General features: G+C 36.3%; 3 protein-coding genes across 12 annotated transcripts in view; 2 read left to right on the top strand and 1 right to left on the bottom strand.

The window, feature by feature from the left end:
* LOC123312228 (protein AF-10) overlaps positions 1-14,205 on the bottom strand; it is a 32,317-nt gene extending 18,112 nt beyond the window's left edge. For 4 of the 8 annotated variants that reach the window (XM_044896546.1, XM_044896551.1, XM_044896550.1 and 1 more), the window contains exons 1-8: positions 14,058-14,205; positions 12,608-12,838; positions 6,875-6,954; positions 6,530-6,694; positions 4,721-4,918; positions 2,949-3,563; positions 1,398-1,767; positions 169-340 (exon numbers count right to left, since the gene is read on the bottom strand). In XM_044896546.1, coding sequence (XP_044752481.1) covers positions 169-340; positions 1,398-1,767; positions 2,949-3,563; positions 4,721-4,918; positions 6,530-6,694; positions 6,875-6,954; positions 12,608-12,716 — 1,709 coding nt within the window. In that variant the 5' untranslated portion in view covers positions 12,717-12,838; positions 14,058-14,205. Of the gene's footprint in view, positions 1-168; positions 341-1,397; positions 1,768-2,948; positions 3,564-4,720; positions 4,919-6,529; positions 6,695-6,874; positions 6,955-11,783; positions 11,886-12,607; positions 12,839-13,938 lie in introns of those variants that run through there. The other 4 variants (XM_044896549.1, XM_044896548.1, XM_044896552.1 and 1 more) reach the window with 4 other exon arrangements.
* A 343-nt stretch (positions 14,206-14,548) lies between these two features.
* LOC123312229 (protein DDI1 homolog 2) overlaps positions 14,549-23,564 on the top strand; it is a 32,624-nt gene continuing 23,608 nt past the window's right edge. The window contains exons 1-2 of one of the 3 annotated variants that reach the window (XM_044896556.1): positions 14,549-14,930; positions 15,628-15,828. In XM_044896556.1, coding sequence (XP_044752491.1) covers positions 14,672-14,930; positions 15,628-15,828 — 460 coding nt within the window. In that variant the 5' untranslated portion in view covers positions 14,549-14,671. Of the gene's footprint in view, positions 14,931-15,162; positions 15,317-15,627; positions 15,829-23,564 lie in introns of those variants that run through there. The other 2 variants (XM_044896555.1, XM_044896557.1) reach the window with 2 other exon arrangements.
* Positions 20,849-21,534, top strand: LOC123312231 (A disintegrin and metalloproteinase with thrombospondin motifs adt-2-like). The gene has a single exon (XM_044896558.1). The coding sequence runs from the start codon at positions 20,986-20,988 to the stop codon at positions 21,460-21,462; it is 477 nt and encodes a 158-aa protein (XP_044752493.1). The 5' UTR covers positions 20,849-20,985; the 3' UTR covers positions 21,463-21,534.

The raw sequence follows: 23,564 nt of genomic DNA, 5'->3' as shown, positions 1-23,564 counted from the left end.
CATCAAATAGGTGAAGAGCATGCAGCAACTTTCAAATTGTGAGGGTCAAACAGTCTACCTTTCTAAAATTCAAGCTTTTACAAACACTGCATATATCTATTTCGTTACTTAATTCAATCGAGGACACCAGTGAAGAAACAAAATTGGCAATGGGATATTTAATATTACCTGGTTCGCTTAGCAGGTACTTCTGCCTGGGTTTCCTCCAATTCCATATCTTCTTCGGTAGTGTTAGTACTCATGGCTTCTTGCTTTTCATACGTTATTTTCAAACCTCCTGTACTTGTTTCTGATGTCAGCATACTTGACTGAGCGTTTTCCTCTTCAAGATTTAATGAATCTTGAAGTATAAAGATTTTGAATTACACATTTTGAAATTCATCGTAAATATTCAGAATTGGGTAAGTCTTGCACAATGAAGTGATAAAAATGAGAAAAGCACCGACATGAATTCAAAAGCTTTTGCGAGTATGCTCAAATTCGCAGCCAGGGCGGTCACTTATCCAGGTACTCAACCCGCCCAACTCTGCTTGGTTTTTAATTTTCATAAAAAATAATACTTTATTCGGCCATGCACTGTATGTTCATCATTAACCTTAGACATTTGATATGCCATAGTTGTTCAATGGCAGAAAGACCAGAACTTAATGAATTGCACAAAGTATGCTTGGAGTTCCAAAATGGTTATCACGGCGAGATAAGTTTTTTTTTTCTCGCGTCTCGGATTGGAATCCAGATGTAACAAAAATAATTATATCAGGAAATGAAGAACCAATTATAAAACCCTTACGGCAACACTAACCATAGTGATACCTAGTGGTCTTATTGAAGAGGGGAAATAATTTCTTTCATGCCCAATTATGATTTCATAAAAATTTCCAGAGTTTTAATGTATTTTATAATAACCGGGTTGTACACAAATCTAACAAAACAAATTTCATGATAAATAGTCCAGACAGATGTATAAATGGTGTACTAAAAAAAATGGCGACACTCTTTTTTCCGTGCTCCATTTCAAAGGATTACTGTTGAAAATAATAAACCAATAACTAATGAGTTTCTTTTTTAGTTTCTAACGTCCAGTTTCATAATAAAATTTAAAGTCACCTTTAGTCATTTTTACGGCCGGTTTCATAATGAACCCTAAAGTCCCTTTAATTATAAAGCTTCCTTTAACCCTACTAAACATGACAGTAAAGAAAGCTGCAAGCTTAAAGTGTCTTTAAATTTGATTATGAAACTGGACGTAAGTAGGGTTGAAGGAAGCTTTAAATTAAAGGCACTCTATGTTTGATTATAAAACCGGCCGTAAGAATTTTTTTTTAATGCTTGACATTCTAGTTTGTGAGTAAAAAAAAGTGAAATAAAATTTTTTACTATACCAATTTATTAATTACCTAAATTACTGGATAAATCTCCTCCTGCCGCTTGTGGTTTGGTGGCGTCGTTACTTTTATCTTGTTGTGGTGCGGTGATATTGGGTAATGTTGATATACTTTGAGCACTACCACTTGCTTCAGATACAGGACTCAATGTTTTACTGGAAAGTGGCAATGACACTGCTAGGGAGCCAGCCTGTGATTGAGGTGCTGTTGATTGTATGATTGATTGAGCAGTTGATGAAACTACAGTTGTTGTTTCAGGAGGCACTATCGGAGGTTCCGAAGCTGAAGTACAAGGAGGTGGAACTGCTTTGATAGTTGATATTGAAGTTAAGGCAACGACTGGTTGGTTAGAGATTATTGATTGTGTAGTTTCTACCTTTAGCTGAAACAGATTTTTGCTCACAATCGGAATATGATTCAGAGGGCAATTGAAGGCCTTCATTTACAAGTACTTTCTACCAAGACAACATTACAAAACTTACAAAATCGAGATGATGTACAGGGTGGGCAAAATTCGATGGGATTGAATGGCATTTCCGAGGGCATTTCTTTAACCATAAGAGCTTGGGAAAAATGGATAGCACGTTTCCGACCTCGATTTTCAAAAGATAATGGCCAAAACGCATTCTTCTATCTTCTTTTGTTTTCAAGTTTCAAGTGAAACTTAATAACTCATTTATCGGCCCTTTGAGTTCGTGCCTCTATTTCGTGAATTTTCAGTGATATCCAAAGAACAAATGTAACATTCTACAGACACTTTTTCATGTAGAATGCAGTGGCGTAGTCAAATATATATTTCAGTCCACCACTTCAGTGATATAATGGTGACTTTTATTTTTTTTTTAAATATAAACCCTATGTTTTTTTACATATTTCAGAATTTGAATTTGGGTATTTTGTCAGTTCAAAAAACGTGCCTTCAAAAAAATTCGTCGCCAAGTAGGCTATGGAATTTTGAAGATAGGTGATAACCCATTTCGTATAAAAGCGAATGAGCAAAGGAATTGAATTGGAATTATTCAGAGGACAATAGAAGCAGTTGAGTTGGGTCCATTACCTTCCAGATGGCGATGGGTTGTTACAACTTCAAAGCGTCCATTGGCATCTTACCAAGATCCATCAATTCTAAGACGTCTTCCATCGGGATGAGAGTTATGTTGCTCTGAAGTGGTCAAATAAGACCGAAACCACGTTCAACATCTACTCTTTCTCGATGGAATAGTCTTACGTTGGCAATCTGCATGATAGCGCTTTGGCGAGTTCAATTTGTAACCAAGTAAGATTGGTTGATATTTATAATAAGTCAGTGGAATCAATCGTTCTAAATAATGCAATTAAAAAAAAAATTATAGTAGGTTTATGCCGATAATCACCATCTACCAATTAGAATGATTTTTAGCTTCTTAAGAAGTCCCATTAATCCAACAATTAGTATTGTGCTTCTTCAAAGTTAATAATAACTTTTATATCAAACCTTGCTTATATCTCAAGTTGGTTCAATATACCATAATTATGTAGACCAAAAACAGCCAGAAATATCCATTATCAATTGCAAACACTCACCTTTTTAGCTTTATCTACAGTTTCTCCTGAACTAATAACTGTATCCTTTTTTTCTGAACTATTAACTACACTACTTTCACTATTACTAACAGTAGCGTTTGAATTAACCACAGTCACGTCACTTGAAACAACAGAAGTCACAGGTGTGGGAGTCCTAGAGTTCGATTTGCGCTTCTTTGTGCCTTTACTCTCTTTCAATTCAGAAGTTTTCGATTCTTCGTTATTTTCGGACTTACTGTCCTTTTTGTCAGTCTTAGAATCACTTGAATGTTCAGTATGGTTATCAGTGTTTTTGGCACTTCGCGAAGATGAACTACTCACTTTGCTTTTATCTGAACTTTTCGAGTTATGATGAGAAGTTTTAGAATTGCTGGGGCTAGAGGAACTTTTTGAGTTGCTGCCACTCGTCTTTGAAGAGTTGGACGTTTTTGAGCTGGACGTTGATTTACGTTTACTCGATGAATTAGTTGAGTTGGTCGTTGAAGTGGAGGAAGAAACAGGTTTTGAGGAAGTTGATGGTGCAGTTTCAGCTTCTTTTTCCGAACCTGAATCAGTCAAATGATTATCTGACACTGGCTTATATGGTGGTATCGGTTTAACGTTACCTCCTTTCTTCTGAAATAAAAGAAATAGTCATGAAGTAACTTAATGGTTGATACCATTATATATTATATTGTGACGACCCTTCAGTGAATTCTCTAAAAATCTGATGATTGTGGGACCGCTGATGTCTGAGCTAAGGGTAGCCCTGAAAAATAATCTTTGGGAAAACAAGCAAGTTTTTAGATTTGCCAATCGTCAGAAGTACTTCTACTTCACCTTATGGAATGAAATTCTTTGTGTATTTTTTTGAAAAATATAAGAAACACTGGAACACGTCAACTTCTTAATTCAATGGTGCGCTTTTTAAGCACATATTTACGTATACAGGGTGATTCGCGCAAGTCCAACACATTCCGTCCTCTTCATTTTAAACGGAACACCCTGTATATTTTCATATTTTTTGAAAATCCTCAACAACTACAGAAAATGCGGAATATTTCAACTGAAACTTAAAACGAAGTTAGAAACGAGGACTGAGCATTTATTTTAATTAAATTAAAATTAATAACACCACGCGATTTGAAAGTTTAGTTTCTTGCAGCCAATAAATACTGACGTAATATCATCCAGTATTGTTCATAACAAAATATACATGATATAGTTCGTTGAAATCAGTTAATTAAGGAGCTTCAAAATAATGAGAATGTATAGGGTGTTCCATTTAAAATATTTAAATTAATACTTAAGATGTGCACTATTGAATAGAAAACGTGTCCCAGTGTGTTTAATCATTTTCTAACATAAGGACATACAGAATTTTATTCCACAAGTGGTTTCCATGCTGTAGATAATAATAATAGTGTATAATTCAAGTATTCTATACAATACCTAGACAATATACATGTGGTTCGAAAGTCTGGAAACGGTATATTTATTTCGCGAACTGGTGGAAAATCGGAATTCTGATACTGAGGTCTTTAGTAATTTCTCCCGAGGAAACGAAAGGGCCCATCAGATTTTTGACCCAATGAGGCCTTATGAGGCCCAACTTTGAAATTTCAAATGCAAACCCATCTGTTTTATTGCAGATTCGGATTCCTCAGGAAATTTTACATCCGAATTGGTTAAAACCAAAAATTTCGTCCATTTTTAGGCCCTATACCGCGTTTTTTTTTTGTTCAAAAAGCCTTTCGATAATATATGAGATAAAATGATGAAATTTTACTTACCAATTTGCTATAATGATATTGGCAATATCCACAGTACTTGACGTTGTCCAAAAAACTTCCAGCTTCTTCACAAAGAAGACCTAGACTTTGACCACAAGTTACATGAAATTGTTGCTTGCAACCTATTCTATTGCATGACATGCAAGCGCCAATAGCAGCTGTAGACGGCTTTCCCTTCTCTTCACAGATATAACACACCTAGGGTAAAAGTACAACAATACTTTCATCAACAATTTTCTACAACTCCTTGGCAAAATATGCAATATTGCTACGAAATAGATCCTTCAAGATCGAAATTTGTAAGTTACAAATCCCAAGGTCTTTTAACTTTCCCAATGGATGCTTGGTTTATTTATTCTTTTATAGACATCAAAACTGAAAAAAACGTTTCTGATTGAAATTTCTTCGAAAATCCTGGTCAAGATTTTCATGCACTATTTTCAGGAAAACATAAGACATTGTCAACAGAAGTGATCAAATTATCGTGGATGAGAGATCTATTATTTCATCAGCTATTCTAATCTTTTTCTTCAGTATTCAAGTTTATAAATGTAGATATTCAACATTGAATTCTATATTCTCATTGTCCCACTAAAGCTAACAATAGCTACGCGATATCTACATGATTTCGGCACTACACAATCAGGTGACATGGAGTTGTCCCGCCAAAGCAACACTTTTTGTTCATCCCAATATTTCTTACCCATATCTCTATCTGGGCAATGAAACGATACCAGTAACAATTTTGTTATTAATAATGTGAAGTGATACAAGAACATAATGAATTCATTAAATAATGACTTTCTTCTGTCGATTACTTCTGCTATTGCTGCCCAAGCTTCCTTTTGAGAATAATCTGCTTGCCCATGAATAAAAGCGAATGAATGGTTCTACATTCTACAGCATCTACTGGTTTTTCAATAAACTCCTGCTCATTTTTCTTTTGTGCCATTAATTCTTCTAGGCCTTGTCGAACCAAAGCTACGCAACTGCTGCACGCTTTAGACATAACCCAAGCATACTATATGGAGTTCTCCTACCAGAGCAACGTGCTTTTTATATTCAGTTCAGTAAAAAAATGTCATCATATCGTTATGAATGGCATTTAATGGTACTTCAAAAGGGCATCCTTTCAATGCAAGAAATAAAAAAAAACAGAATGTTTGTTGCTGTTAAACAACTCAACAGACGCCCAGAGAAGCATTCAGGAAAAGGAAAAAACTGAAAGGGAAACATTCAGCAGAATCTTCCGAGAGCGAATCATTTCAAAAAGTTGCTCGGGGACTTTAACTCTGCGAGATCTAAGAAATATCTGCATATTATCAAGAATATGCTACACCTCCTTAGTGAATTTTTCAGAGGTCATAATCGCCTCCAGAAGCACCTAATGAGAATAGGTCTAGATTCTATAGGGAGGTGGCAGAAACTCCAGATCACCTGGTGACGGAATGTCTTGCCATTGTCAGCCAACGCAAAAATGCTTTGGACCAGAGGCGAGAACAGCTCTGATGGGGTAAATTTCAAAGTCGCAGTGCAATACGAAATGTGAAACTATATGTATATTCTTCTACTCTCATTCAAATAAATGTAAAAAATAATAATATTCATTTTTTCACTTCAGATCCCTCGTTTTATTTCTACGCTATTCGTAGGAATTGATTACATTGTTTGAAATTATGAATATGGAAAACATCCATCGAGATAAAGACTTCAATCCCGACTTCAATAAATTATCCTCGTATAAAGTAACAAAGCGTTTATGAAAAATGAAAACTTTCAGAAAATGCATTTTTAGCACGTATATCTCACCTTATTGAAACGTTCTGCTGGAATCAGATGCAACAGAATAGGCTCCATAGTAGTGACGTTCCCAAACCGAACTTCGGGTATGTATAAAGCGCATACCACATGTGCCCATTTTTCATTGTTAGTTCGTTTAAGAGCACCATAACGACTAGGACATAATTCACACTTCTGAAAATTCACCAGAGTTATTTGAATACTACACTTGAACTTGAGGTATTTCATGAAAACTGAATAGAAGTAGGTACATTGAATCAATTGAGATGTGAAAGGGGAGCACAGTAAAAAAGTTATTATAGTTGTTTGAATTGACTGAATAAAAACAAATGAAAATAGCCTATCTTCTCTTACCACCTTTGAAGTTTTTTCTTGGCTTTCACATTTGCGGCAATACCATGGTCCTGTTGGCACACTTACAATTCCGTAACAAGCTGTAAACGGAATACTTGAGATAAATTGATCAACTAATGGAGAAATCATTTCAACAACATTGAAAAACAAGCAGTAAGCCACACCAATGGAAAATGCTCATATTCCAAGTATTCTTCATCATAAACAAATATTTTTTTATACGCAATACATACCCTTCAACTTGAGGAACTTTGAAATGAAGAATTCAACCATATTGTTTCTAAATCGAAAATATTATTTTCGATTTTATTTCAGCGGAATGCATTGCAGTATAATAAAATTTCATTTAGTGAACAAATAGCGCAAAAAGAAAATACCCCAAACCTCGATACAAGCTGTGCATTACAAAACCAATCAATCTATAAAAAAAATCTACAGGATGAGTCTGGATTAAGCGCAACGCGCCTTCTACAAATGTTGATTGCCACTATACTTAATTCAGTACTGAATTCAGCTATTCATTCGGTAAAGACACTTGGCGCGTTAAGTTAATATTAAATTTCAGTACTGAGTTTAGCATAGTCATAAGCGGCTCAAAGAGAAAGGGTGTTCTAGTGAATATTTTTTTTCAATTTCCTAATAATTCAGCAATGATGAACTATCAGATGGATGAGCATTCCTTGTTTTTTGGGTGCATGAGTCAACTTTGTATGCAGAAAATTGAAACTTACGGCACTGGCACTGTATTGAAATTATAATAACAATAATATATCTAAAGCGGTTAAAGATATTAAAATTGAAGAAGTAATGAATTTTCATGTAACAAAAATTTGGTCCATCGCGAGACACTTGGCAGATACGAACTTAGATACATACCCAGTGCAGGCAGAGAGCGAGAAAGATTATCAGGACCAAAGAAAAGACGATCGCAGAGTAGAATTCGGTTTCTCGCGCCGTTACAGATGTTTCTTGTTGACAAAAGGAAAAGATTACTGCTTAATTTTTTTATCCAGTTTACGTGATCCTGCACTCGCAAAAAAAAGCTTCTATTTTTATTCACCAAATATAGTGCCTCTATGTGCCCGGGTGGGCATAATTGGTGATACTTTTTAACCCTACTATATGGAGGAAAATGAATGTACCATTCATGTCATCTTTTTTCGAGAAACTAATAATGCCATCAATTGCATTCCTCAATCTTCTACTGTTTTTGAGTTATAGACAAAAATTTAACTTTGGTCAGTATCTCCGTTTCTGTTTGTGCTAGGATGTTGAAATAAGAACATTATACAGACGTGAAATCACTCAATTAGTATACAGACACTTTTTGATAGCAATCCAGTGGCGTACTATGATTTTTCCAGCAGGTTGATTTGCTTAGCTATAACATAAATTAGTGTTTTTACTCATGAAAACGGAAGTTTAAAATGCGCCATTTTTTTACCGTTTCAGAAATATATCATACATCGCCCCCAGTCTTCCTAAGTCATTAAAAGTTCTTTTTTCATAGGAAAAAAACACATCTTTATGTCATAGCTCAGCAAATATACCTGTTGGAAAAAATCATAGTACACCACTAGATTGCTATCGAAAAAGTGTAAAAAGTGTCTATATAATGTTTTCATTTCAACATCCTAGCTTAAACAGAAACGGAGATAATGACCGAAGTTAAAATTCTAATTTTGACCTATAACTCGAAAACAAAAAGAGATAGAGGAATGCAGTTGATGGCATAATTAGTTTCTCGAAAAAAGACGCTCGTAATGTGGCATGCATTTTCCTCTATCTCGTTGGGTTGAAAAAGTTGTAGTTCAGGTATGTATCACCAATTTTGCCCACCTTGTACAAATAAATGCCAATGAAAGATTCCTAATGTAACGATCAATCCTCATATTTTAGATTCTACTATTTCCAGTTCATTTCATTCTCAACTACCCACCCTGTAAATCAAAATGACTAGCACATTGGAAAAGAATTGTTCGAATTAAACTGGATGGCTAAATGAAATTAAATGAATCGAGTTTTATTATTTTTTAGTGCATAGTTATTTTGATTGTACTATAGTCTGAATAAGTTTGAGTTACTCGTTTTAAAGGAAAATTTTGGTATTTTATGTGAATACTGTAAGAAAATGTGAACGGAATGTACACTTGATTAACATTATCATTCGCTTGCCGCATACTCGTGGAAAGAGTGCTTGTTCAACATTAACCATAGTTGCTTTTGCAGAGAGAAAGTGTGAAACATTGTAAAGGTTCTCTTTCAAATGGAATTTTTACAAGTTATGCTCTGATAATTTCAGAGAAACTCATCAGGCGCTCGCATCTCATGACTAAAGTCCCCATCAATGACCGGTACTACTATAGTACTTAGTGGGGTGTCGGGCTATTTTTGTTCGATTGGTGGGTATTCAAGCATATTTGCAAGAAATTGTGTACAACATCTGCATCAAGAAAGTGCTAAATTTCACGTGCGTTTCAGTCGATCGGGCTATGAGATTGGGCGTGCATAAAATCTTATTCAAGGCAGAACATTGTGTAATCGAAACTGCTGCGCACCTGCTGTTACATAGGCGGATCCACACTAGAGCTCATAACATGGAGAGAGTTGGCCTGGCTGGCAATAATTAGTGCAGATTGTGGTTAGAGAAAGAAAAGTGAAGCAGTCAAGCAAATACTTTCAGAAAATCAAGCCCTGAATAGAATCACATACGAGACACTTGGAAATACGAATCTCTGAATCAAGACGAATTGAAAGAATTATCCTTGACCACTATGCTCAAAAGCTGGATCTGTTCAAGTCTAAGTACTCAAAACTTTTTATCTGATCGGAGCGACAGTAGCCACCATAGAAGCAGAGAAAGTACGGGTTTCGTTCACATGAAATAATATTAAAGGAAAATAATTTAGATATATAACATTAATTGATATAAAAATAAAAAAATGGTGGGATCTAAATCGAGGTCAGTATATACTCTCCCTTAATGCAAGGGACCTTCTGTTGATATTCCGAGTGCTCGATCTGGATTGTAGCATTTGTTGATTTTTATATGAATGGATGTTATGTATCTGAATTAATTTCGTTTATTACTGACCACCTTAATTCGAACGTTTCTTCATTTGATTATTATTAATAATAATACTTGAAGTTTGTCAAGCACTACTTTTTCTCAAATAGGTGAATCCCTTCATAAAAGTTGGTGTTACAATACAATTTTATATTTAATACCATGTGGGAATATTGAGCTTTTAGAAGTGCATCAGAAGGAAACAAGAAACCGGGAATCGAAAAAGTAGTTATAGATTTCAAGAGGGGGTTGTGTTGCACTCTGTCCTTAAGATCTATTATGTCCAGGGCTGTATTCGCTGCTGTTTGGTCTACAGCTGGCCATCCAATTCCAGAGTTCATATGAACTTCAATATCTGGGATGGCTTCAGGTAGGTTGCTTCCTCGCTCCTACAAGTCTCCCTTCCTAAGCACTTTTTACGTAGGCTGACAATGGCGAGATATTTCGACACCAGGTGATCTCGAGTTTCTTCCACCTCCCCACAGAATCTGCACTGGTCAGTTTCTTCTAGAGCCATTCTCATTAAGTGCTTCTTGAGGCGAAAACGCCCTCTAAGGACCCAGTAAGGAGGTGTAGTATATTCTTGATAAGATGCAGATACTTCTTAGATTTGAAATTATCCGTTCTCGAACGATTCCGGCAAAGTTTTTCTTCCAGATATTTCTTTCTACTGAGACTCTCTCTTGTAGGTACTTTTTCTATATCACAGAAGGCCAATAGGGTACTCGTATTTCGAATCAGTTGATTTCAAAAGGACCGTCGAGTGTTAGTTTCATGTTTTTGTGATTTCGAGTGATTTTCATAAATCCTCAACAATGTTCTAAGAAAATGTCCCTCAGAGGTGATATGAAAGTCTGTTAAGATGAAAAACTGACTATTATCGATAATATTGACAGGTACAATTTGATGTTTTGTGATCTTCAATGTCATAGATGGTTTGTTTGCCACTCAAGTAAAGTCAATCCGAAATGCCCAATGAAAGGAGTTTGTATTCCATTTCTGGCTAGTCCCGAATAACCCTGCACCATCTGTGTTATCACTTAATAGCATTTCTTTCGAGGAAATGGTGAATAGTAGTGAAAGTTTTCTTGATGTTAATTTTCATCTCATCACTGGGAACATTTTCCGACGGAATATCTAGTCAGAGAGGGCCAGGCTCTCATTACTAGTACCTTCTCAATTTATTCCAGAAAATGTATAAAATTGGCCAGCCAGCTGAATTGTTTTGATGTTTTTTCCCTCAAAAAATTGAATAAAATAAAATAAAACCTTGAAGAAAATTGACAATTCCTTGATACTCTTCCATAAATCATAACTTCAACTTTACTTCATGAGTTAGATTATTTCATTTTTCGAATTTATACAGTTTATCTTGTTATGGTTATAAACCAAATGTGGCTCCTCTTCATTCCCCATAATCATCATTGAAATGAACCTTGTCTGAACTCCATAAGCGGAAGTTATTTTTTATGCACATCTGGACTATATACAAAGTAAGGAATAAATTTATATTCACATTAGAATTTCCTGTTAGCGCAAATGCACCTATAAAATACTACCAGCACATCAACAATACCAGCTGAATGGAAAAAGGTTATACAAATAAACCAGCCGACAATCAAACATAATTAATGTTATTGACCAGATCTTTATCTTTCAAAATTGAATATTATATAAGAATCATACATATCAGATTTGAAGGACATAATCTTGATTTCATTAACCTCCTCTAGAGGCATTCCTTATAAACAAGAAGGGGGATGATGAAATGTTCTAAATGGTCTCTTTCAGGTAGGAGTAACTTTGTGCGTACTACCTCCTGCTTCGAAATAACATAATTACCTTTATCAAGACTATACTAGGTTGATGTTTAACACTTAATCCTTAGAGACTACACAAAGGGGACCAACAAAGTGTATATCCAGTGGCCAATGAGATCAGCTTCTAGAATGTTAACACTCTCTTAATATTATGCCATTCATATTGAAAGAGAACAAGAACAAGAACTTGTAGAAACTTTTCATTTATGATTGGTTTCAAAAGCACTCCGATAGTTGAATCTATTTTTCTAACGAGAATTATACCATCTTGAATATAATTTGAATGTAAGTACAATTAAAGCAGTTTGAACGTTTGAGCATATATAAATGTTACTAGATCAGCAATTGCTCAATAGAAAGCACAATGTTGAGTGAACTAAAAGAGTTGTCATAAAGAATGAATAGAAATTATTAATGATTAAAAACACAGAAAACCAAGAAGCATTTGTGATATTGAATGAGAAAAATAGGTGTCCAAGCCAAATATTAAGTAGAATGTGACATGCAAAAAAATTCAAACTAAGAAAACACAATCTTAATGCACAGCTCTTGTCCTCTGCCAGTTTGTCTAGCCACGAATAACAAAAAATTCTCAACTCAAAATTAAGAAAAAAATATAAAAAAAAATAAGAAAAACACATAATCTTCATGCGTATCTGAATTCCTTGTTCAGTTTTTCTTGCCTTGAAAAATCAAAATAAAATGATTTCCAACACAAAATCATTATTCAATTCTTCGGACTCAAAACAGTTCTCCAATTTGAAAACATACGAATAATGAGATAACTATTTTTCAATGACCCAAACTGACAAGAACTTCAAAAACATTCAACACCGGTAGAGTTACCTTGGTGTACTGCCACAGTGCATGACTGTCCATCACAATAAACAAGAGGATTTTCAGACCAGCCTCTATCATCAGAACAAACGCAACAACCTCCTACCATTTCCCTCATAATGTAAAGGAGCGACAGTTGCTAAACTAGCGATTCCACAAACCCACCCCACACATCTTTTGTCCATGAGACCATAATCATGACAACATTATGGATTTCATAAAGTAACCAATTCCGTTTCTCTGTAACAAAATGAATTATTGTTTCCAATGTAGGGTTCAGACAAGATGAATAAAAAAAATACATGAGAAATATTCAATTAAACTCTTTTATTCAGAGAGAAAAAGTGGAAAACAATAGTATAACAGTTGAATTTCAAAGAAAAATTATTTGTTTGAAATATTTTTCAAACTGATATCTATTGCATTTGAGAACTGAAACAACTGATCAGGTAACAAGAGGCAATTATTATATTCCAATGAATGAAAATTGAATACATGAATATATGTATAGGTGTCTTCAGTACAAAATGTGAGTGATATGTCTTTACTTTAATGGATGCTATTGAATACATTAAGCATCTTGCTACATTTGTTGTCTTTGGACTTCCAGTAGCAATATTTCCACAAACCATGAACTCAAATCTATTTCGAATTTGAATTTGAAAAAAATGTAAGCATATAATATCTCAGTCATGGATAACATGAATACCTACTGCATTTTGTTGGTCTGCTTAATAAAAAATTCAGTATTGTCAACTCAAAAATTTTAAAAGCATCAGTTAAACAAATTCGTTGGAAGAGATCATGTTAACGAAGGGCAAATACATCAAATATCTACATCTTAAATGGTAAAAAACCCCTGAACCTAAGTGTTTATTCCCCATACACAAATGAACTTTCATTTCAAGTCACAATATCACATTTGAGATGAATCCCAAGCAGTCCACGGCAATGAAGAGAACGAAAAAGTTAGGAAATGAACCGAACTTTTTAAAACTTCTGTTCAGACCTCAGGAGTGAACGAATACTTTATAATTCAGATTCTGTTGTACCCAATTAAAATATTTCTTTTCGGAGCAAATTATTACACATAAATGTATATATTCATAGGTATAATACCTAATATTCACTACCAATCTAGAAAACGATAACCTACATTCCTTGCTGGCTAATTCATGTGCAGATTTTTCATTATATGAATATCAAAATAAATTGAAGCAATGGCACCAAAGCAAGTAATCCAGTTATATAATTTAGACTCTGTAAACATAAATGCTTTAGAGGTAATTTACTTCTTGGGAGATATTGAGAACAATCAGAGATGTACAAGAATAGCTCACTTTTTCTTTCCAAAATTATTTTAAGATCAAATTCATGGTGTAACGTGCTCTGAGCGTCCCTTCATTCAACAGGATTTTCTATTGGGTTTCATTTGATATTCATCCATAAATTGCATTACCTTCGTTGAAAGTTCATATAAGAAACACTTCCTCCGTACACATAGCACTTATTTATGCATTTTAATGCATAATAAACACAATTTGAACCAAAGGAACCATTTTGTTTTGACGGTATTTCTATTTCTTGCGAAACAATAACATAGCGCAAGCGCGAAGCGGAAGTTTGAACATACCATCGATTTTTACAAAATATAAATGGATGAGGGTTGGAAAAATTCTGGTTGAATATTTTTTACACAGTTTGAAGAACACGCAATAAAACGAATAGTGCACGATATTTTAGTTAGAATTTTCAAAAAACATACAAAATTAAATAGTATAATTTAACTGAACTTGCAAAAAAATTTCTGATAAGTAAAATTATCATTATTATTATCAACTTTAATACATAATCATCAATCTTTAAAGAAAAATCAAAATTACATTGAACATAAAATAGAAATCAAAAACATCGAAAACGACAAAGTCATAGAAATATTCTTGACGTCAGTACTTTTGTTTATGATGTTGGATGTGGAATAGGTTAATGTTTGTTATGCAGTTTTGTGGATATTTTCTTTAATTGTTTGATTTTCTCATTTTCAAATTCCCGCAAGATTATTTCTATTCTATAATGAAGGTCACAGTTACAACGTTAACCGATTACATTTTTGTGTTGGATGTATCGGAAGATTTAGAATTAGAAAATTTCAAAGCTTTCTGTGAAGTAGAATCTGGATTTCCTGCTTCTGAAATAATTATTGCGTTTAATGGAAGACCTCTGATGGACAACAAAATGTCTTTGAAGGACTTTGGTATAAGAGATGGAGATGCAGTGATTTTACAGCATTTATTGAGTTCTGGTAACCAATCTCAAAGCAGCCTACAACAAGGTGGGTTTACATTTTTCATTATATTATAAGCATAATGTCCCAAAATTCATTGAAATGCGTTCATTGAACCCAAATGAGTTTTCATTATTCTAGAGGTCGAATTCCAGTGTCTTTGAACGTACATATTTTGTATATCGTTCTTCATTTATTTATAGATTGTGAAAGTGAAATCATTTCCCATGTATTTTTGGAATCACTTTCAACAACAATGGGTTGCATTGAATTGGTTCCTAGGCAATTGGATACAATGTCATTCGAAAATAATTAATTTTGTCACATAACATTTAGCTAAATTATTCAAGTCCATAATCATATTCAAAATCAGAATTTTGGAATGTGAGGAATATCTGAATCGATACTACTGAAATTATGTCTCGCTGCAGCCGGTATAGCTAGTTTTCAAATAAAAAAAATTGATCTAAAGAATATAATTGAAATCAGATACAACTGTGAAGAAAATGAAATATATATTATCATTACTGATGCACAATCAGATTTTTCACAAGAAAGTTCCACTCTGTGATTTTCAGGAATATATTTAATCGACATTTTGTGTTTCTGGTGCATTGTCTATCATATTGTTTGCACTAACTTTTCAGTAATATATTTCGATTGGCTATAAATAACAAATTTCATTCCACTGGTGTCTGATTTCAATTATATTCAAAATCATGGATTCATATTCCTTAATTTTCAGTTCCTGCTTTGGACTTTAGTGGAATAGAAATACCAGGATCTTCTTCCACTTCTAGAGGAGGTACTTTTCATCAGAGTGGAAGACCATCAGAGGATGATCCTAAGTTGATAAGAGATATGTTCCTTGCTAATCCAGATCAGCTAGCACTGCTCAAGCAGAATAATCCTCGATTGGCAGAAGCTTTACTTAGCGGAAATATTGGTAAAATATGATTTTATTATCATTCTCAGATTTAATTAGAGAAAGCCATTCTAACAGGAGATACATAGGGATAGGGATAGGTACTAAAATAATTAGATTTTCAAGTGATATTCAACAGACTCCACTGTGAAAAAAATGTTTATACAGTATGTTGAACATAAGCGGGTCACTGGATTGTATGACTTATTCTTTGAGCAAAGTTAAAAAGTGAACCATAAATATTATAGTATTTTTCTTTATAACTAGAGGAAAAACTATCGAATATAAGAATGGGAAGTTATCACAGAAACACTTTATAATAAAATAAATTTTGCGGATTCGACTGGATTTCAATATTAAATGGTATAGAGACAATTTCTAACCATTTTTATTTAAACTTTTTATTTTCCTTACGATGGCTAAATTTTTCTTATGCAATATAATTGAATTGATCAGTTGAAGAACAGTGGTGCTCCTGCACCAGCGGCACAGGGAACAACCAGTCAGTCCCATTCTATTTAAGGTCCAGTTTCATAATAAAATTTAAAGTCACTTTAAGCTTAAAGTTTCCTTTAGTGTCATTTCAGTAGGGTTAAAGGAAGCTTTAAAATTAAAGCGACTTTAGGTTCGATTATGAAACTGGCCGTAAGTGTTTATTGAACAAATGGTCAGTCATTCTCCAGTCACTAGAGTGTTTCCTCTCAAGAGCCAGAAGTTTTTTGATCTCAGGTACAGGCCTCGACTGCCTAAGACCACTTCTCATGCTCCATTCAGAGAAAAATTTCCTGTCCAGCCTGCTATTAAAGAAGTTCTTGACAGATAGACAGCGCCGGTCCCGGACCAATAAAAGCTGAGCGGGCTTCCCGCTTTGCAAGTATGTCTGCCTTCTCGTTTCCCTGCGTGCGCCGGACACCAGTTAACTTTCACAATGTTATCTATCGCACCCTACAACCGATGTCGTCAGAATAATCGACGAAATATAGAATTCCAAACGCATAAGAAAGAGCGCAAATCGGCCAGTTCTAAAAAGAAAGATAGATAGTTTCGATTTGACCTAGCTAAGGTAACACTCCTAAGTCCAAATCTTGGAGCCATATCGGAAAAGACCAAAGAAAAGCCCGAGGAAATTTAGATTTTCGATGTTTACCTAACGCTAATGCGCGTCAGTTTGACAAACGAAAGTGAGGTTAGAACTGATTCTGAACAGGAGAGAAATTTTAGGCATTGGTATTTGAAATTCATTTCATTATGGTTTATTTCAAGTCAAATCGACCGAAAAGGTAGATCTCCTGGACTCCTACTATAGGTATATACTAAAAGAATAAGCAAAAATGACGTAACGTTTTTCTGAATACCCATAACAGTTTTTGTCGTAAGTGAAATAGTGAATGTCCGTACTAGGAAGATGAACCGTATGTGGATGATACTGAGCAAAAAAACCATCTACTTTCGCGTCAATGCATATTCATATTATCCTGATTCTCCATAGGAACCGAAGTATCCCTCAGAAGCTGCGTAAGCTTGTGCGAGTTCGGAGAATCAGTTGTGTTACTGTGTCCTTACGCCACCTTAGGCACAGCACTGTTAATTTGAACCCAACAGTGAATGGTGGCCCGTACCCATATAGAGTAGAAAATTCCTTCTCTAGCCCGGGATCGAACTCAGTACCTTGCGGTTGCGAAATACTGAGCTGACGCTTCTAACCACCAGCTACGGACGCTGCCATATACGGCGTTTCCCGTTTCGACCAATCGCATGCGGTTGAAAAACCTCAGCATACTCTATTAACGAGGAATGGACCAGTGCGACATACTCACTTGAAATGTGTATCTGTGGAAGTTGACAATGTTGTAACAGATTAATAGATTGCTGGGTGTGTTGGTCGGACCAACCAAGCCTACCAAAGCGGTCAAGCACAGACAAGCTCATAGAGCTAAACCTCATCTCTTTTCCCATCATACCCAGAAAGGAGGTGATGTCAGAGGGGGAGTAATTCTTAAGTTCCTCTAGATTCAGCTTGGAAGAACCAAAGTCTGACCCTGTCTACCGCCGGGCAGTCATAGAGGATGTGCTCAGTGGATTCCTCCTTCTCTAGGCAGAGCCTGCAGAGTGATTCATTGACGATACTGAGTTTGTGTAAGTGAGCTCTGAGCTTGCAATATCTCGTGAAGACCGCCATTATAGATCTCAGATTGGTTCTAAAAAATCCTATCCATCGACAGGTGTATAGACTGGGAGGTACTGAAATGGCCCTGTGCCAGTGACGCAGTCCAAGACGGTTGCGCCAGTATTCCAGGACCTTCTGCCTTATCCAGCTATTATTTCGTTCCCTGATTAAGGAATTAGAAATTCCTATAGTTGGTTCCGGGCCAATAAGCGCTGAAGTTGCGCCTTCTCTGGCTAGAGCATCCGATAATTCGTTGCCTTTGAAGCCTGAATGTGCAGGTACCCAAAGAAATTGCAGTCTGGTGTGACTTCCCAATTTGGAGAGCTTAGATCTGCATCCGAGGACCTGTGCTGAGTTGCATTTGTCAGCTGCGAGAGATTTAATGGCAGGTTGACTATCTGTTAGGATTTTTATTGACCTACCCGTCCAACCCATGTCAAGCAGATGGTTGGCGCATAGGTCAATTGCGGAGATTTCCGCCTGAAATACTGTCGCCGACCTGCTCAGACTAGCACTGAGTTCGCTCAGCAGTCTACGACTGGAAAATCCGGCTGCAGAGCCCTGTTTGGTTCTGGAGCCATAAATAAACCAACAAGGTCCTTGTAAACAGAATTCCTTGTGATAGAGCCATTCGTCTCTGCTTGGAATCAGAAAACTGAAGGTTCCGTCCGTTCTGGTTGTTGTGATTATTTGGTCAGTTCTCATGCTCATCTCCTTGTCCGCCTCCAGTTGGGCTACGAGCCGATTGGGCACGATAATGAGTTTGTCAGGCTCATTTGCGGTAAGGTGGTGGAGCCTGTGCTAGTCTTGCCTCTCCCTAGACAAGAATGTGGAGGGGAGGGAATTTTATGGAAGCTACCTCATATTTCCTCATGTGGTGAAAAATGGTTACCTGAGCGCCAAAGTATGAAAAAACATTCCTGTTTCATTGAAATTCCGAAATAATATAAATCATTCATCAGTAGGTGTGAGGACGAGGACGTTCTATGTTAATTTACACGAATAATGGCTAGTCAGAAAAAAAATTTCTACCCCACAAAAGCTGGATATTTTGGATATAATTCGATGATTTTATTTCTTGGCTCTGATGAAGTTCATGGAGAAATTAAGCAGCAGGGGAGAATACCCGAAGAAATTCACCCTAAATCTGATCAGACCTCACATGATGAGTCGTTTGGAAGCTCCAACTTTGAGGCTTGAACTCCTCAAAAGTATAGGTAGGGTGCTCAAGATCACTACTGCAGAATAAGAACCTATGAAGCAATTAGCTACCTCAGGAAGGTGTACAATTTGTGGAAGAAAAGAAGATCGAAAATCGAGGGTGACTTGTGAAATGTGCAAATAATTGATTTGTTTGAATCATTAGAAAAAAAATTGGCCAGTGAGTGTCAAATTTCATTTTGTTTTTTTTTTGGATATGTATGAAGAGACTTTCTCGAAATATTTTTCTATAAAAAGTATATAAATTTTTAATTTTCCAACAATGGCAACTTTTTAATTTGGTGTACACCTGTACCCCATAAGTCAATCAATTCTACCTTTCCAGGGTTGAGCAATACCAAAAAGTATTAACTCTTTGGTAATACTGAGAAGATCCTAATAATGCATCAATATATTCTAACATCCCCATACTCAAAAAATACGCTACAATTTAATTGCAATTAATGTCGTGAGTTCAAATGTCTTGTTTCTTCGTTCCCTTTGAAATTAATTTTATCTTTAGCAGTTGACATTCGGTTCATACTTGCTATCTTCAATCTGATTGGTCACCCCTATTCAAGGTTAAATTTCTGTGAACGAGTTCTTGCCTTGTGAATTGAAAGAGTAATAGCGGCTACACACTGCCCAACTCGGTCGGTCCGACAAACCGATTTGGTTGGGTTGGATGTGAAATCGGTCCGTGTGTAGCTATGACCGCCGACAAAGGATTTGTCGGGTCTTGTCGTACGGCCTAGTCATCCAACCGCACGACCGACCGACCAAGTTGGATCGTGTGGAGCGCTGTCGGGTGGAAACGCACTCATTGGTCGCATTCAGCGGACGAAACAGTTGCGCAACTGTTACCAAACGCTAGCGTAAACGTTCGGTGACATATGCGCTACATTCTCAACACGTTCTGGAGCGGACGCCACTTTTGGGAGCGGATTTGATTTGTGCTAGGTAGCGGTAGCGGAAAGGAGCGAAAGTTGGACTTGAACTGAGTAGGTAGTTGTTATTTAGTGTGGAAGATGCACGAGCTTGAGTTTGTTGAGGAAAATGAAATGAAAATTGATGGAAGGTAATAAAGAAGGATGTTAAATAAGTTATAGGAAATATACTAGAGCAACAAAGTAATTCGTCAGAATTCTAGGTTATGTTTTTCACAAAAAAAACTGACTTAACCAGCACAAGGTTAACGAAACTTAAAAAATCCGTTTGTTTACGTCTTTCCTACAGACTTCTCAACTAATCAGCTGATAGTGACAGCTCGTTGGACTGCCTTATCCTATCTCGGCTTGCCAGCGAACGTTCAACATGTTCCCGATCGCTACCGCTACCGATGGGTAGCAGAAGCGTTTTGCGCTCCGTCCGCTGAATGCGACCATTCTGTATTCAGATGTCGACTGGAGAGGTATTCGCTGCCGTCACCATTGATCCGAGCGATGTATACTCCAGCGATCGTGAAATTCAACTGACGGCGGTCGTGCCGTCTGTACGCAACGCCCAATCTGGTCGTCCCGACAGTTGGCCCGACCGAGTTGGGCAGTGTGTAGCCGCTTTTAAAACATCTTGTTGTTACTCTTTAACAATAAGCTGTCAATTTCTAGGCAGCGCTGCCTACAATGGGAAAATCGAAAATCTAATCAGACATGTTTTTAGACATCTTAGGTGTCATGTGGAAAAACAAGATATTTTTGTCATCATTTATCATAGAGACAATTTGTAGGACAACAATTGAAATTATTATTTTCTCTGTTCAAAATGTGATTGACAATCAGTCAAAATATTACGCAGAAAATCGCACCAATGTTATGCTAAGTACACCTTATTTAATAGTTACAATAATAATTTCAATTCATACTGGATGTTATGGTGATACCACACAAATATATTCTACGTACCAACATGAACCAACCTGGGGAAGTTCTACACCAACCTATGCTGTAACAACAACAGGACGGGAAGAGAGAGCAGTGAGCACTATTGGAAACAAAGAAGGATTGGAGACAATAAATCATTTGCTAGGTGACTTGATAAACAAGTTGAAGGATTACCGTACTAAACGTGAAAAAGTCCCACTTAAACCACTAGTAAGGAAGAAGAGAACCAGGAGAATTTGGAGTGAATGGAGTCCTTGGACACCATGTAGTGTGTCTTGTGGCAGGGGAAGAATGATAAGATGGAGGCACTGTTTAAAGAACTGTGATGGCATAGAAACAGAAATGGAGGAGAAGATTTGTCAGCTACCTTGCTGCCCTACGAAATTATTCGGAATGATTAATTTATAAGAATTATATTATACATGTCTTGTAAATATTGAATTTTTTAGGAGTAAATAACACCTAGCCATAAAAATTTTACCTGTTATATAATGTAGTCATCATCTATTGAAGATTTGGAGCAGCTGCTAAGAAAAAATCATCGTTCTCTGATGTTGGTGCTATTATCAATTGTTATTAGGAGTAAAAATTAGTTATCGCCATTTTTTATGGAAAATAATACATATTTTTTTTGTTTCAAAAAACCTAACGTTGCCTTTCAAGAGTTTCAAGTAGAAATTGTGCATAACTATAGCCATTACTTTTTTGTCCTACTGGTTGCATTCGAACACACGTCAGAATCGCTCTTCATCTTTTGAAGCAATCCACGAATCCTGCTGTGTATGTCATGTTTTTGGCGCTATCGTGAGAGGGTAATAATTTCTCAAGTCAATTGACACATGTGAGGGGACGTGGGTACACTATGTAAACGACTATGCATGAAGTAGAGACAACCCGACCTCGAACACTCAAATCCCTTCTGTCAACTGGAAAATTTCTTGGAACTGGTAATCATCCCAAAAGTAATTTCTCTTCATAATATCGCTCGACCACGCACTGCTGCTTTAACCAGAGAAAAGTTAGAAAGTGAGTAACATGAAAATTGAATTCCTCAGCTCTTATCATTCAAACTTACTACTCCAGTCCTCATGAACTCAATACCTGTCTCAGGTGCTCTAAAGTATCATATTTCCTTATGAACGAAAGCATTTTTAACGTCTGCATACAATCCTGTACGACCAAACGATAAATTTTCCAAATTATTTCATATCTGTGTTCCGATTTATTACTGAAAGAAGCCATAAGAAATTTTTGCGTCCTGTATGACATATACAATGTAAAACCTAAATTCAAACTCATGTTTGAGTAAATCTCAAAGCTCCCCTAGATACAATAAGACTATATGATTATCTACTGGGGTTGTTGTGAACCAACAACGTATTGTATTGTTACAGAATAGAAACTTCAAGTTTGTTCGTAGCACAGATAGATTTTTCGTGCCCTAAAATGGAATTCCGCTTGCTCTGTAGTGACAGTTCAGAACTGTCGTGAATCACTCTACGAAAAAACCTCATATAAGCAGATCCGAATGAAACAAAATAGTTTTATTCTTATCTTATTCGCTCTTGCGAATATATTAGGTTGGGGAAAAAGAAATCCATTATTTTTACTTGAACTTCAAGACTTTATTTAACATGTTTTGCATTGTCCGATTTAGGTCAAATATGCACCATTTTGTTCTATAATTTGTTGCCATTTTAATGGTAGCTTCATTATGCCTCTCTCATAAAAGTCTTGGTCCTTATTAGCGAAAAACTCCAGCAATTGATTTTCACACTCTTCCCTTGATGCCAATTTCTTATCACTAAAAAAGTTTTGCAATGCAAGAAAAAGATGGTAATCGCTTGGTGCGAGGTCCGGACTGTATGGTGGATGCATCAAAACTTCCCAACCAAGCTCCTGGAGTTTCTGACGAGTCACTATAGAAGTGTGTGGCCTGGCGTTGTCCTGATGGAACACGACACCTCTTCTGTTGGCCAATTCTGGCCGTTTCTGGTCAATTGCTCGCTTCAGACGGTCCAGTTGTTGACAATAGATGTCTGAATTTAATGTTTGGCCATATGGAAGCAACTCGTAATAAATGATTCCTTTCCAATCCCACCAAACGCAAAGCAGAACCTTCCTGGCCGTTAGTCCCGGTTTGGCCACCGTCTGAGCTGCTTCACCGCGCTTTGACCACGATCGCTTTCGCATAATGTTGTCGTATGTGACCCATTTCTCATCCCCAGTCACCATCCGTTTAAGAAATGGGCCGATTTCATTACGTTTGGCCAAGGCTTCGCAGATGGAAATTCGATCCATCATGTTTTTTGGTGTTAATTGGTGTGGCACCCAAACATCAAGCTTTTTTTTAAACCCAGCTTTGTGCAAATGGTTTAAAACTGTTTTGTGGTCGATCTTTAACTCCTGGGCGATGCTACGACTACTAACATGCCGGTCCACTTCGATGATTTCAGTGACTTTGTCGACATTTTCGACGACGGGCCTGCCTGTGCGAGGGGCATCCTTAA

The sequence above is a fragment of the Coccinella septempunctata genome, chromosome 4, assembly GCF_907165205.1.
Source record: "Coccinella septempunctata chromosome 4, icCocSept1.1, whole genome shotgun sequence".
Taxonomy (NCBI): Eukaryota; Metazoa; Arthropoda; class Insecta; order Coleoptera; family Coccinellidae; genus Coccinella; species Coccinella septempunctata.
Note: the sequence above shows the minus strand (reverse complement) of the source record. Positions and strands in the feature narration are given on the sequence as shown.